Consider the following 15,183-nt stretch of genomic DNA (forward strand, 5'->3'; position numbering starts at 1 on the left):
CGTACTGCCTTTTAATGTTTATTCCTTGCTGTCTCATTGTGTGCAGTCCAACAAATCACAATAACTTGTAACTTGTATTTCCTTAGTAAATTTCATTTTAAAGGTATATCAATAAATAAGGTAATATGTGAGGTACTCCGCATTCATATCTCAAAGTTTGTTTTGAAGTTCTGTGGTTATACTGACTGAGCAGCTACCTACATCATTATCATATGAAATCTATTTATTGATGTCATAACTACAATTTCACAATTGTCTTTTAACCTTCGTGCTTTCTTAAATTTGCTTGAAAATTCACTAATTGCCCTCCCTTATTTCAGTTTTCTCATGGGAGAACCCCTGGACCCCCATTATGGCGGTCGGGGTCGCTCGTTACGCTCACTCGCCAAAGGTCACTCATCCAGAAATGCTACGCACACCACTTTCAAATGTCACCAGCCGCCACTAATCAGCCCGCTCCATTGGGCGAGCCCGCTCTCAATCTGGTTCCACTCATTCAGGAGGACTCTCCCGAGTTGTTTGTTGGGATAGTTACGGATAGAATCGGGTTGGTGTTGGAGCCCCTAGATTAAGCATTTGCAATGTTTAGCGGCTGGCCACACCCCCACATGTACTGACATCTCATTACTTTAATAGCGAACTCTGTGTGTTGGACTGATTTATTATATGTAACCAGATCTATCCACTGTCACCCAAGCCGCCTCTGAGATGTCTTTACCGATGTGCTTTTTTGTCACTTTTTGATATATTTCTTCATACGGTCTCTTTAGGGAGTTTTCAGTATTGTGCAGTGTGGATAGAAATCCCTTAGCCCCTGTGAAACCTCTTACCGCTATCTAGGAAAGTGTTTTTTCTACTCGCTGCTATTCCATTGTGTATGGTCGTAAGTGCTTCACACACTGCCTCTGAGATAGGCTGTCTGCTCGTGCTACGTTACAGCAGAGTTGAGCAGGGTTTATCAAAGGGTGTAGCCCCATTACTCTGACTTAGGAAGACATTGGCGCCAGCCACTGCCAACTAGAGATCCCCACTTCTAACGCATGTGTTGCTTCCACTCACCTGTGATATTTCCCCTGACCCACTCATGCTACTTTTTTTTTTCTCTTTTTACTGATCCAACTCTTATTAGTATACAAAAAGAAAACAAAAGTGCTTCATTGTGTAGGCATGCACATGCTTGTTTGCGCACCTACAAAATAACTTTTTTGTTATCTTTTTTTAGCTTTGCTGCCCAGCATTGGGAATGCTATACAGCACGGCTAAAACCATTGGCAAAGCCAATAGGTCCCATAGGTGAGACCTACTGGCTTTGCCAATGTATTGTAGACCTTCAATAGGAAAGTAAGAAGGTGGACTCCTTTATTTGAAATGTTTCATTATCAGACCCATAAAGGCCAGCCATAGTCATCTGCTCACTCAATTTGGAAAACGTTAGTTTTTGGATGCCAAAACAGTTCAATGGGCCTTAGGATAACAGACCATACTAAAAAATCTTTTTGCTAATACTTGCTCTTAAAGCCCAGGAGCATTAGTGAAGTACTGCTTTGCAATCGATGCACACAATATAAAAATGTGTATATATATATATATATATATATATAGAGTAGCTTTATGCTGCAAAAAAAGTTAAAATAGGTTTTCTGCTAGAGTTTTCTGTAGATATATGACACTCATTCCTACTCCCCAGTGTAGTGGAGGGTTGAATAGTATTGAAAGATTACTGATTGGTTGTGAGCATTGTATGCTTTGATTAACAGTCGGGGGAACTCCACTCATTGTCAATGCCCAAAAAGCCTAATAAGCTGCTTTTCTGAGACAAACCCCGAGATTGCAGAGTGATGTATAGTCGTTGCCACTGGAGTTATGTGCAGGGGAGGACCAAATAATGTGGTAGGGTTGATTAAATAGCAAAACAGGCAAATTATGCGACTCAATGCAACACAATTTGCGATAGTATTACTTTATTTTTTTGACACTTACTAACCCTGTCTGACCAAAGCTTTTATCTCTGCACCAGTTTAATACCCAAATACAGCAATAAGCAGCATACAGATGGCTAGTCCGCTTTTGTCAAGGGCCTTTCAATCACCAGCAACTTTTTGATCCACATGAGCTACAAACAATTTTTGGTGGAAATTTGCAGATTATGCTGTGGATGATGGATAATGTGGCAAACCCAAGGTTATGCTGAAAATGCTAAGGCCGCAAAATTGCATAATTCCAGTCTCCCTGTGTTTAGTGCACGAAACTGGAATAGTCTCAATTATAATGCAATAGTTACCTCTAAACCTATTGCTGTGAATTGCAAACTTAATTAGTAAGCTGCAAATTTCAAAGTCCATTTCCCAGTTTACCCTTCATGTGGTGTTATGGCCTCTTAGCAGTCTTTTATCTAATGTATCTGTAGCGCCTATCAAAAGTGCAATAGAAACAACAAAGTTACAGATACAAATTCACTACACGTTTGATGCATTTTCCCTAGTTAGAGAGCAGCAGTATCGTATGGTCTTGAAAACCATTCCCTGATTTTAATAGTTGCTGACTTTGGGCAGATTTACTTTGGAAATGCACTCTTTCTGCCCATTGTTTTATTGCTGTTAATCCTTTATGAATGTTGTCTTGAATGTTTATCAAAATGGTTATGTTTCTGTTTTCAAGGACTCAGCTGAAAAAGTTTCTTGGCAAATCGGTGAAAAGGGCAAAATGTATTGCAGAGGAGTACGGCGAACGTGCAGTGAATAAAGTAAAAAGTGTCCGAGATGAAGGCAAGTGCATTTCCACTAAACAAATGTTATATTTCATAACTCAGACACTTTTGAAAAATTAAACTATTCCATAGAAAGGGCAGTTACAAGTGAAGCTAGAATCTTGGTTGCTGTGCCAAGAATCATGGTATAGAACATGTAGGATTCGAAATTTGAATTGAAAGACACCTCTGTTCACCCTTTAGTAGTGCTGCTTGTTCGATTATGATACTATAATTGTGACCAGTGGACCGAAAATGCAGGCCCGGGACTCAAATGTCATCATTATGTTCGATTTTATTCTTGTTTGGGAAACAATAAAAATATTGAACTATTTATACAATAGAACATAGTCTTTAGCAATACTTATTCCACATTGTAGAAGGAAATTTGATTGGACAAAGAGGGGGAGAATACACCTTGAACCTCTTCTCAGAACTACTACAAATAATGCATTCCTTAACTGCTATATCTGTATCGTTATGCATGGCTGGCCACCAAAATACCACTCTAATTCTTTTCTTAGTTATGGCACAGTACGGATGACCTTCATGAGCATTTGTGAATGAAAACTTTATGCAAATTGAGTGGAGGTACTAATCTGACACCTCTCAACAAAACATAGGCCCTTATTACAAATGGCGGTCGGCCGCATTGCCGACTGCTATCGCTTCGGGCAGGAGTCCACACGAAAATGGTTCGGCAGTCCCATCCGCCAAATTAGGATGGGACTGCCGTTCTGTCGGGCAGGAAGTGCTTTTTCTACTGCGGCTTGTGCTGCGGCCCAGGGAACGGGCCACAGCACAAGTTACAGTAGAAAAAGGCACTTTGTAAACATCCATGCACCATGTGGTGTCTGGCTTGTGGTGCTTGGATGTTTGCGGGAGCACTACATGTGCCCATCAGGCCACATAGCAGTGGCCCATGAGGGACGGGGGCCCCCAAAGTCTGTTTCCATCTACCTTTTCATGGTGGTGGGACCGCTTTTAAAAGGCAGTTGGAGAGGGACATCCTAATCCCTAGGATGTGCGGCACAGGCACTGCCTTCATTGTAGGGGTAGGAATCCAATCGCCACCCCATCGGGATCATGGATTCTGACAGAGGTCTTTCATCTGACATTATTGCTCTGACCACCTGCATAGTTATGCAGCTGTCGGGCCGATGCCCTGTATGTGGGGCGGACCGCCAGCAACGGACTGTTGGTGGCGGTCCACCCAACATCATAATGAGGGCCAAAGTCTTCCACTGTCAACTCATCAGCTATCTTAGTAAAAGGTTGAAGACAGACTTGAGCATTTTTTTTTCTATTGGCCATTCTTCTTTAGCATATGACTTCAAACATTGTATAATTTCATCAAACTCTTTTGCATCAAACCACATCTCTGTTCAACATGCACTGGCCGGGACATCAATAGTGTCTTCAATTAAATAATTTTCAACATCATCATCATCCAGCAGATAAACATTTTCATCAATAGGAAGCCTAGAAAAAAATTCAGCTCTGAGATTGGAGTTACCAGGTATGTTTCACCTCAAAGCTCTACTGTGGCATTTTGTTGGACAATTTATGTGCAGTGTGGCATTATTAAAATTTTCACCATTAAGAAAATACTCATGAGGCTTATGATCCCTATGGAGAATACATTTTCTCAGCCATACATAGCAGCAACATTTTTGTACAGCCCAATAGCAAACTATGAGTTTTTTTCAAGCACAAATATTGCAATTCCGAGATTCTCAACACTCTTCTTGCAAAGCACATGGTGGATTCCTCGACATGTGAGAACAGTACCTAAGCTATACTTACAGGCATTAAGTGTGATGTTGCAAGGAAGATCAGGGTCATAAGGTTTGGGTGCTTTCGCATTGGTCATCTCTTATTTCATTAAATGAAAAGTTTTCCGACACACATCATCGCAAGCAAAAAGAACAGACTTCTTTAGCATTGTAGAATAAACTATTCATTTTTTATCCATAATTCGGAATGAACTTGGAATAGAATTCACACAGAGCAATGAAAGATCGCAGTTCATCCTTGTCCTTTTGAATGGGGCAATCCACCACAGTTTCCACCAAACTTGGCCTTGGTTTAATTCCTTCACAAGTAATAACATGGAGCAAGATTCAATGCTTTTCTTTCAAAACTCACATTTTTTATGACAACTCCCTCTCTCAGCAAAAATCTTAAAATCATTGTATAGGATTTTTTCTTGGTCTTGCAAATTGATAGCGCACCCAAGGACATCGTCTTGAAAGACAGCAACACTATATACATTCCCTAGAAGCTCAAATATAATCATTTGAAAAACTGATGCTGCCATGCCAGTAAGAAATGCATGCAACAGTATTGAAATGTGCCAATTGGAGAATTGAAAGTGATTAAATGTCTTGAAGACTCTTCAAACTCCACCTGATGGTATGCGTAAGTGAGACCAATTTTAGAGAACCATTCCTAACCACCAAACTTCTCTAATAGCTCATTAGTTTTGGGTAGTGGATACATTTTTTTGTTGAGGCTGCGCAGATCTACACAGATTCTCATGTCTTAATTCTGTTTGCAGGCTACCACTAGAGGGAATAATCACAGAGAAGCTTTAGCAGGTTCTAAAGAATGTAACAACAAGAATTTCTTTCTTTCAAGTCTGTATTTTAGTCCACTGATAGGTACTATCGACATCTAAAATGCATCATATCATTGCTTCCACTGTATAGGTGGTACCCCTGGTATTTCTAAAAATGGTGGTGGGGGTTGATCGATTGCATGATGATGCTAAAAATAAGAACTATATACAGTATGCACTGAAACTATAGACTAACATGCACCTACTGTTGAGCTCATGATAACAGAATAATTAAGTTCTTCAATGATATAATGCATGGAAAAACAATCAAGTTAAGTGGAGAGATGCGACATCAATGTTTCAAATGTTGTGTGTATCACCATAGTTATAGGCAGCAAAACCTAATGGTCAGTGTGTAACCCCAGCATTGACTGGTTGAGTTGCGTAAAAAAAAAAAATTAACACACCAAATTTTTTCAGGTGTGCCTTTCACCATAGATGCAGACAGCTGAAAGTAAAAGGTGTGTCACGATAACATAAAACAACTGGCTTACGAAATGTACAACACAGAAGAATAAATCTGAAGAGCTGGGTGCAGTGTGTAAGGTCAAATGACCAACGTGCACAAAAGCTGAAACAGGGGCTCTAGCAGGGAACTCCTCATTGTTTGGTATCTGCCTCAAGTTAAAAACAGGGTTGTCAGTAAGCCGTTAATGCCATCCATATAAAGCAATTTCATACTTAAAAATCACGATCACAGTGGCGGACTGACGGTATCAAGTGATGCTCTAGAAAAAAAAACAGCTTGAACTATGAAAATGAGGCTTGGTTGCGAGATGCATACGAGACGTGGACAATCAATGAGCTTTGCACACATATGCTACTAGAACAACACAATGCCTCAATGTGAAACTATGCCCACCTGTGCTGTCCACAATACTTCAACGATGTTGGAAACTGTAGAAATTAAGGCTTTAAGTCTACATGCATCTTCAAGTTCCTCAGTGACCGCTGATGGAAGCATGAAACAGCTGTAACATTGTTGGGCACGCTGCAAATTACCCTATGTCCTCTGGATCTGTCGCCTAACAGAGAAGAAAAGGTCATTGATATCATTTAGGCAGCTCTGAAAAACTTCATGAAGGCGGATACTGTGTGTAGAGTCTTGTAGTGTCTTTGTGGGTCCTTCTGTAGCCGTGACTTACCGCTCCATCTCGTCATCAATACAATGTTGTGTTATTGGTGCAATGAAGACACTGTGGAAGACCGTTATCAGGTAAGCATTTACTTTGGAGGACAGAATCACCACAGATGTTGTCAGCAGGGAAGACAGACCTGAACTTGACAACCCATGGAGCATTTCAAAACATAACATTCTTCCTGCAGTTTGAGAATACTGGGAGTTAAATATTCTACATCACATGAAGTTATAACAGTGTTTTTGTTTTTTTTGGCTGGGGATCATCACGTGAGAGGAAAGCGTGGGGCAACAGGCCATTTTCACATCTAATTTCTCAATTTATCATAAATATTTTCACAAGCTTGCCTTATCGAAACTTACAACAGCTACATGGCGTGCCAATAACACATGTAACCTTCGAATTTGTTCCGCTTTTTTAATGATTCTGAGAAATGATACTAAACGATTTTGATAAACAATGTCTAAATAGAGACAGCATTTGCGTACCATTGACGTATACAAAATGTCAAAAGATGAACTTGCGGTTTAACTGTTCTGCATTAAACCACTATAAAAACATCTGCCCACTGTCCACTCGTTGGATTTGCCCTACTGTGTTTGTGAGTCACACGTGGGCTGTCCCCGATAGATCGTTAGTTCACATTATAGAATTCTTGTCTTGAATATTTGCAAATGTGTTTGTATTTAGATAGCATTGCTTTTCGCATTTGTTTCCATGCATTTCTCTCCATGTATAATCCAAATGTATGATTTTCTTACTGCATTTATCAAAAGATCTATTTCTCCCATAGCCCTTAAAGTGATCATATTTCACAGAATACTATTCTTCTTCCATTATTGCATTGAACTATTCCATTATATGCTCATGTCTTACTTTTAACCTGAATTGTGTTTTATTTGGTCTTTGCTAAGACACAACATTTCGTTTTGCACATAGTGTTATCTTTTTCACTTCAGGTTGGAAGTGGTTTTCATGTAATAAAGTGCAAACAAACCTGATTCAACTTCTATCGTTTACACGTGTATTTTCTCATATTTTGTAGAAGCACCCCCACAAATAAAGCTGGCCTGGTCCAGTGCCCCAGGACCATAGAATTTCTCCCCCGAACAGCCACCTAGGGCAATCTACCAAACCCAGAGATTTCTGAAAACTAGACACATAGTAGTCCAGAGTGGTGTGCCTCATGTGGGTCCCACAAAAAGTTTTTACCTACAATGCCCTGCAAACCTCAAACATTGCCTAATGTTGTACATATTCCTTTCATTTCTGTAATGTAAACTTTTGGAATCAGATCAAACCAAAGTCAAGGAGTGTCCCTTTACAAGGACTCCCGTTGACCTTAGTTTGATCTGTTCCTGTTGCGGGCATGAGGCCCAACCCCACACAAGTTGGGCAGCATTTTTATCGGGACAAGTGGGGGAATGCTGGGTGGTAGGAATTGTATGGATTCCTTCTGATTCCAGAAGAAGAGGTCCCAGAAATGCAAGGAAAATATGCGATTTTAGTTACATTTTGAGGGTTGCAGGGCATTGTGGGTTAGAGAACTTTGTGAGAAACTCGAGAGGCACACCACCCTGTACTCCCATGGGTGTCTAGTTTTCAGAAATGCCTGGGTTTGGTAGGGTTTCCTGGGTGGCTGCTGAGTTTAGGCCCAAAAACTGCAGCTACACCTTCTGTTGATGTTGCCACATTGCGTCTTGGACCCCGTTCTTTCGCGGGCTCTAGGCCCACCCACACAGGTGAGGTACCATTTTTATCGGTAGATGTGTGGAAACTGTGGGTGGCAAGAAATATACGGCTCCCCACAGATTCCAGTACTTGGAGTCACATAATGAAGAAAAGATATGTTTCAGACTATGTTGCACAAGCTTCTGGGTAAGAAAACCTTGTGAGATCCATGCAAGACACACCACCCTGGTGTCTAGCTTACGAAAATATCTGGGGTTGGTTGATTTTCCCTTGAGACAATGCACACCCTGGCAGAGAGACAGAAAAGGCAAATATTACTGCACAACCATCTACTACTCAAGTACACATACATACTGGTTGGATTTGGCACTAGGGTGAGTGAAAAGTTCAAAATGTGTATTTTGTTAACAAAAGATATCTTAGAAATCAGTGTTATTAAGATAATTGAAATTTCAGAATACTGAACCGGTGAATCTCATTGTGTGAGCTGTAAAGCCACAATAAGCCACCAACCCCTTTACGGGCCATTCACACAGCTTTCATGCGTCACCCACAAAACCATTTTAGTAGATACTGTAGTTCCTATCGGTCTTATCAAACACTTTATTGGGATTGGATGTTTTATCTTATACATGTTATTCTGTTTGCCTTTGTGTATTTTTGTTTTATGTTAAATGTACAAATGTAAATTTTTTGTATGCACCTGCAGTCCTGAAGAAGCCCTCGTTTTCGGGCGAAACGCGTTGGCTGCATCGTTTTACTATTGTATACTTGAGTGTGAAAAGCAGAAAAAAGAAGAATAAATTATAACTTGTTTAACAAAAATGAGAATGATGGACTAAATTGTACATTACATGGAAATTGGACTGATATGTAAACACTTTTGATTTGGAAGTGTTGCCTCTCATCCTTTTGGATTATTTACAAAACTATTCCCACTGCCAGCCGCACACATTACAACACTCATCTACAAATGGTGCCATTCAAGGGCCCATCACTTTCATACTGCCACAGGTGAGCACACCTGCTGGCAGGTGGGTTTGGTGTGTGTGTGTGTGTGTGTTTTGCTCCCAATACTTGAGTTGTGTATGGTACAATTTAAAACATGTGGGCACACACAAGCTAGGATTAGTAGTACATTTGGGGCAGTACATACAACTCTCTTTTTGTACTCCTCTTCGAACACAGACTCTACATCTATGAAAAGGAGTTTTGGGTGTTGGAGTAATGTATAGAGGAAAGAGGTGATCTTTCAATCTAGCCACATCGTCGACCACTCCAACTCTAGGAACACTGGCCTGCTGAACTGCAACAATGGTGCCTATTAGAGACTGCTGAAATTGTACAAAACTCATCTTGGAATCAGGAGAGCAATCTTTGAAATTAACATAAGCATTGAAGGATGCCAATGAAAATAAATGGCCATCCTACTTCTTGTACCAAATGTATGACTTTATAGCAGCATGGTAAGGCTACAACCTTAGATCTACTCTATCCACAACTCCCATGTGCTTGGTATAGTCTAAAATGCACACAAGGTTTACACACTTTTGCTACCTGACCCCCAAACCCGTCTCAGATGAAGTGCTTTAATTATGAATAGTTGTGAGCATGTGGACATCACTTCTGTATGAAAAATTCAAAGCATGAAGTTCATTACTACTCGGGCACTGCTCTGTCCCCATTGAAGTTTTATTACAAACAAACTCTTTTGGGTAGTCTTTACGTTTAGAGTGGATTGTGCCACATGCCTCAGTGCCCACTTTGAACAGTTCCTTAAATAATTGCACACCTGTGTAGAAATGGTCCATGCATAAATGTTTACCTTTATTAAAAGGTCCTCTGGCAAGTTCCCACACAATCTTGACACTAACTCCAAAAGTGGATGAGTAACAGGGGAAATCAATTGAAGAATCCTTACCAGTGTACAACCTGAAATTATACACTTATAAAGTGGCAGTTTCACACAGCAATTTAGATCTTAATACCATAATGTGCTCTCTTGCTGTAAACGTATTTCTGAAAGCTAAATGGCCTTTGAACATGACCCAAGACTCATCCACAGATGTATCTTTCACTGAAGCATAGATCACTGAGAAACGATCTATTAAATGGTCAAGATTCAGAACAGGCCGAATCTTGAAGAGACGGTCACTATCAGGGTGATCTCGTGGCAATGCTGTTGCATTATCCACAAAATGCACCATCTGCTGCAGAAACAAATAGCAGTCTCAACTCATGGTTGCTGGAAATACATCAGTTGCCATCTAGGGACTAGTAGACCAATATAAAGACAATATAAAGACATTGATGGCTTTCTTAGCAATCCCATCAACAGAGTTAAACCCCAGAACTGCTTAATCTTGTGGAGATTTGTGGGAGTCCATCGAGTAGCTCTAGAGTGGGACTTAAGTGTGGCACTGTTGATCATCAAATACTATTCGGCATACAAATTAGTCTTCTCAACATTAGCTTCCACAAACACATCATCAATAAAACGTTTAAAAAAGGTATAGGCAAAAAGTTCTCTATATCTCTACACCCTGCAACACAACTAAAGGCAGTCAAAGCAGGCTGTACCATATTAGGGACTACCCAGAGTTCAGCACTTCCAACGGGAAGCCTTCCAGTCCCTGCCTGCAAACCATCTTGCTCTTGTTACACTACTAGCAGATCAGTGTCATTCTCTCAAAGTGGCACTTTGTCAGCACTGATAGTGGATTTATCACCAGATGATTCCTCTTGGACAGAAAATTCACTCACAGAATCTCCAACTTGATACTCTGCCTCAGATGCAGAATCAGTCTCTATTCAGAGGCAGATTCGAAAAGCAAACCAACAACCTACTGGCCAGTCGGCCTACGAGTAGCCGTAAGGCTTACTAATCAACCACAACAACAAAACAACAATAAACCACTTGCATTAAACAGTAAATGTAACTATTGATATATAATGAGCTAGAAAACACAACCCCACAATTAATTTTATGTTATACTCCAAAAAATGCCTCTTACTTGCCATAGACAGCTAGACTGGGGATCAACTGCACCTACTCTGCACAGACATAGCAAGCACCAGTGATGTCCCACTAGAAAAGAAAAAAAAAAAGAAAATTACACTGAAGATAACACAATATACATCTTGCACAAATCCAAAGTGAATGTGACGCACAATAAAACAGAAGCTAAATATGCTTAAATGATTATTGCAGTTAAAAAAAAAAAAAGCAGTCATGCAGGGCAATAATACTAATTTGAAGCAAACATTAGAAAAAAAAATCTTACCAAACACATGCAACTACATAATTGGCAGATCTATCAATGCTGAAACTGCAAGTAGGAGTTGCCACCAAAGAAATCAGAAGTTTTGAACTACAATAAAAAGAAGAAATAAAACATTAAGTTGACAAATACAAGCAAATGATGACAAGAAATAAAACAGTTAACTTTATAAAACACACACAATGTAACAACCATCTGATCTGCCCCCAAGGGGGGCACACAATAAAGGCAGAAAAAAATGATCCAGAGGGAAATGGTCCTTACTTCAGCTACCAGCCAAACGCAAAACACACACAAGTTCACATACGCCACCAGCCAAACAACCAGGCACACGCCAGTCGACCCATAGCTCCAGCCAAATGCAATTTCGCACAAACCACCTGCCAAACGCCGGTTCATCACACAAAAACGTGTTCCCTGGTGTCTGGTGGCTTTCCGCCTGACAATGGGACATATAGGCCTTCAAAAAAATCTGATATGCCTAAGGCTGGGAGCAGAAAACAAAGGTCATGTGTGGGCAATACTGCGTGGTGCCCCTTGACCAAGGGGCTGCTTCCCTAACATCTATAAATTCAAATTCCCGATTTTCTAGCAATTTTCAGCTCCCTGTGTGGGCCAATCTGCCCAATAAATGGCCACTCCGTCGTGGGGGGTGAGGAGTGGGTTTGCAAGCCAAAACAGGCAAAAGATTTCCCAATATTTTTGGAAAGCATCCCTTTCCCAAGGGGCCGCGCCCAAAAATGCACAAAATAAGACAAAACCCTGATGTCTGGCCGGTCTGCCCCTAGGGAGTTGGAAAACAGCCAAAAGCTGTGTAATTGTTTTTTAGGGAGTGACCCTTGTCCAAGGTGTCGCTCCTAATAAAAAGTATTTTTTATTTTCTTGGTGTTTAGTGAGTTTCCGCCCCTCCTTGGGGCAGATTGGCCTAAAAAAAAAGGCTGTTCTGCCCCCAGAGTGACAGAAACAAAGGAAAATGGTACCCTTGTAGGGAAGTGACCTTTGCCCAAGAGGTCGCTCCCCATACACATAAAATTGTGCCAAACCCCTGGTGTCTAGTGGCTTTTTACTAAGCCTCCCACCCCGAAGGGGCGCAGATAGGCAATTTTTTAGGTTAGGGCTAAACAGCCAAAACATGGTAATTTTAAACGAGGGAGCAGCCTTGCCCAAGTGGCCGCTCCCACCACCAAAAAAATAGATCCCTGCTTTCTAGTGGTGCATTCCTGCTGTGTGATCACGTTCCCACTTGCGTTCCTAAAGCAGGAATGCACTTTAGAGACACACCGAATCATATGGTGGGGGGCTCACGGGGGAGCCGCAGCACTTCCCCCATGGGTGGCTCCTAGGACGTGTTGGAGCTGTCCTCAGCACCTGAGCACCCTGCAGAGTCTGCACTGCCATTTAATGAGGCCCTCACGGATTCCTTTCTGGCCACTTGAGCAAAATCATGTTCAGTTCCACCTGTTAATAGGCAGGTCGCCATCTTCCTGCACCAGGCGACTCAGCGTTCCTTACACAGTTTCTGACACCAGAGAGTTTTGTGGTAAAAGCGTCGTCCACAAAGTCAATCCCAACGCCTTTCCTACCACTCCACCTGATTATGAGATAAAATTGATGGACTCACTTGGCAAGCAGATTTTCTTCTCTACGATCATTGCTCTGAGGTCATTGAACAACATCTACGTTCTCGCTGCTACTCTTATGCCGTTTGAGCTATGTTAGCACACGTTTTACTTGCTGTTCAGGATGACCTTTAGGTGTCCTTTACGCAAGCTATTCCGGATGGGCGCAACAAAGCACAGTTTGTCATATATGCAGGTTTGGACATGACCGACTGTCTAGGTTGAGCAGTGTAGCACTTTGGGGTCATTCCTGGATGAGGCCTATGGGCTTCTCTGGGGATGTTCAAGCATCCCCAATGGGCATTTTGTTTGACACTTCATACCTCTGTAGCGAAAAAAATCGAATTAGGACCTGGAATGGTTTAAGGAAAGTAGAGCCACAGCACAGTTCTTGGTTCTTTGTGCCTCCACCTGAAAATTCCCTCAGTAATTTCACACCACAGCACGTTTCTTGGGTCTTTGTACCTCAACCTGACAATCCTCCCAGCAGTTTCACAGTCTTCCTGGCTATGGTCTTGGTTTTCAGTTTCGCCAACAGCAGACCCCTCCTCCACCTCAGCAGGCCTTTCAGCCTTTTCATGGCAGAGGCCACGGTTCTCAAATAAATCTCCCTGGGCAGCAGGGGCAACATGCAGCTCCGTTCCCCCCACCGCCACCCCTCCTGCATCAGCAGCCTCAACATCGTTTTAATGTGTCCTTGCCAGCACACTGCCATCCTTTCAGAGACATGATCCTCAATTTCCATCGAGGGTGGCAGGACATCACTTAAGACAAGTGCGTCCTCCAGTAGTACACCAAGGCTATGCCATCCCATTTCTCTTGACCCTACCACGTTTTCCACTACCTTCAGGGTGGCTGATTGGGGACATTCTGTTCGTTTTGCAGCAGGAAGTGCAGGCCCTTTTGCGCAAAGAGGCCATAGATAGGGTTCCAGCTTTGAAACTACTTCCTTGTGCCGAAGGAGGATTGAGACCATTGTCCTATTTTAGATCTTCACCCTCAACACTAGCCCAGATCCTGTCTTCCATAGACCCTGGAGACTGGATGATGGATTTAGACCAGCAGAATGCTTATTTCCATATCCCTGTTCTTCAGGCCTGCAGACGCTAACTGTTGTTTAAAGTGAGCTTTGAGCATTTTCAGTTCTCATTGCTCCCTTTTGGCTTCACCAGTGTCCCTCGGGTATTCACAAAAGTGATGGTTGCAGCAGACCTTTGGAGGTTAGGGCTACCAGTCTACCCTTACCTCGACGACTGCCTACTGAAGGCAGGTTCACACCAGGACATCATAAACCACCTCAGATGACGGTGAACCTCTTAACATCATTGGGTTTCACTATCAACATGGCAAAGTCACACCTGACTCCTTTGCAGATTCTCCTGTTCATCTGTTTTCCTCTTGCCTGTAAAAAAGTTCCCTTTGCAGTTCTGAGGTAGTATATATTTTTGGTTTTTGTTAGTTGCAGTGCTGGGTCACTCTTCGCTTTTTGTTGGTCACTGTCCAAATTACACTAACCCAGACAAGCTACCCAACTTACTGGAACACCAGCTGTATCCCTCAGGGTTTGTGTATACCAAGACCAAGGCTCAGGGTATCCTGCTTGCCAAATACATTGCCCTAGCACTTACAAGGGTTTGCAGATGAATGCGGAATTAATCCAGGGAATGAGGGACGAGTATAACAGAAATCACACTCTTGTGACTTGCTGATACAACTCATTCCTGTTCCTAAACTGACAAAGATGTTACGTGATTAATATCACTTCTTGCAAAATGGGGACAAGAGAGAGGCTTTGATAAGATCAGGCCACAAACAGAGTAATATTTAGTCATATGAAAATTATTGTGTTTGATTCACCATTTTATCTTTATCGTAAAAACTAAGACCACCTGTTTCATGCATGTGTTAAAAAAAAAACTGCAGTAGCTTCTACTGAGTCACAAGTGATAACTTTATATTAGAACAGATATAATATCTGTGTTCTTCTGATTTCCGACTTACCTATTTCTGCCCACTTAGAACAGTATTGAATTGCTCAGAAATTAATGAAGTGTGTTTGAGTGGTCAGTGATAAGAATGATCGGTT

At 41.6% G+C, this 15,183-nt stretch overlaps 1 protein-coding gene across 2 annotated transcripts in view; it reads left to right on the forward strand.

Annotated features, from left to right (window-relative positions):
- Positions 1 to 15,183, forward strand: part of WDR44 (WD repeat domain 44) — a 616,515-nt gene that overhangs the window by 370,363 nt on the left and 230,969 nt on the right. For both annotated transcript variants that reach the window (XM_085607883.1, XM_085607885.1), the window contains one exon: positions 2,659 to 2,765. In XM_085607883.1, the coding sequence (XP_085464009.1) occupies positions 2,659 to 2,765 (107 nt within the window). The remainder of the gene's footprint in view (positions 1 to 2,658; positions 2,766 to 15,183) is intronic.

Source organism: Triturus cristatus, chromosome 5_2, assembly GCF_964204655.1.
Source record: "Triturus cristatus chromosome 5_2, aTriCri1.1, whole genome shotgun sequence".
Lineage (NCBI taxonomy): Eukaryota > Metazoa > Chordata > Amphibia > Caudata > Salamandridae > Triturus > Triturus cristatus.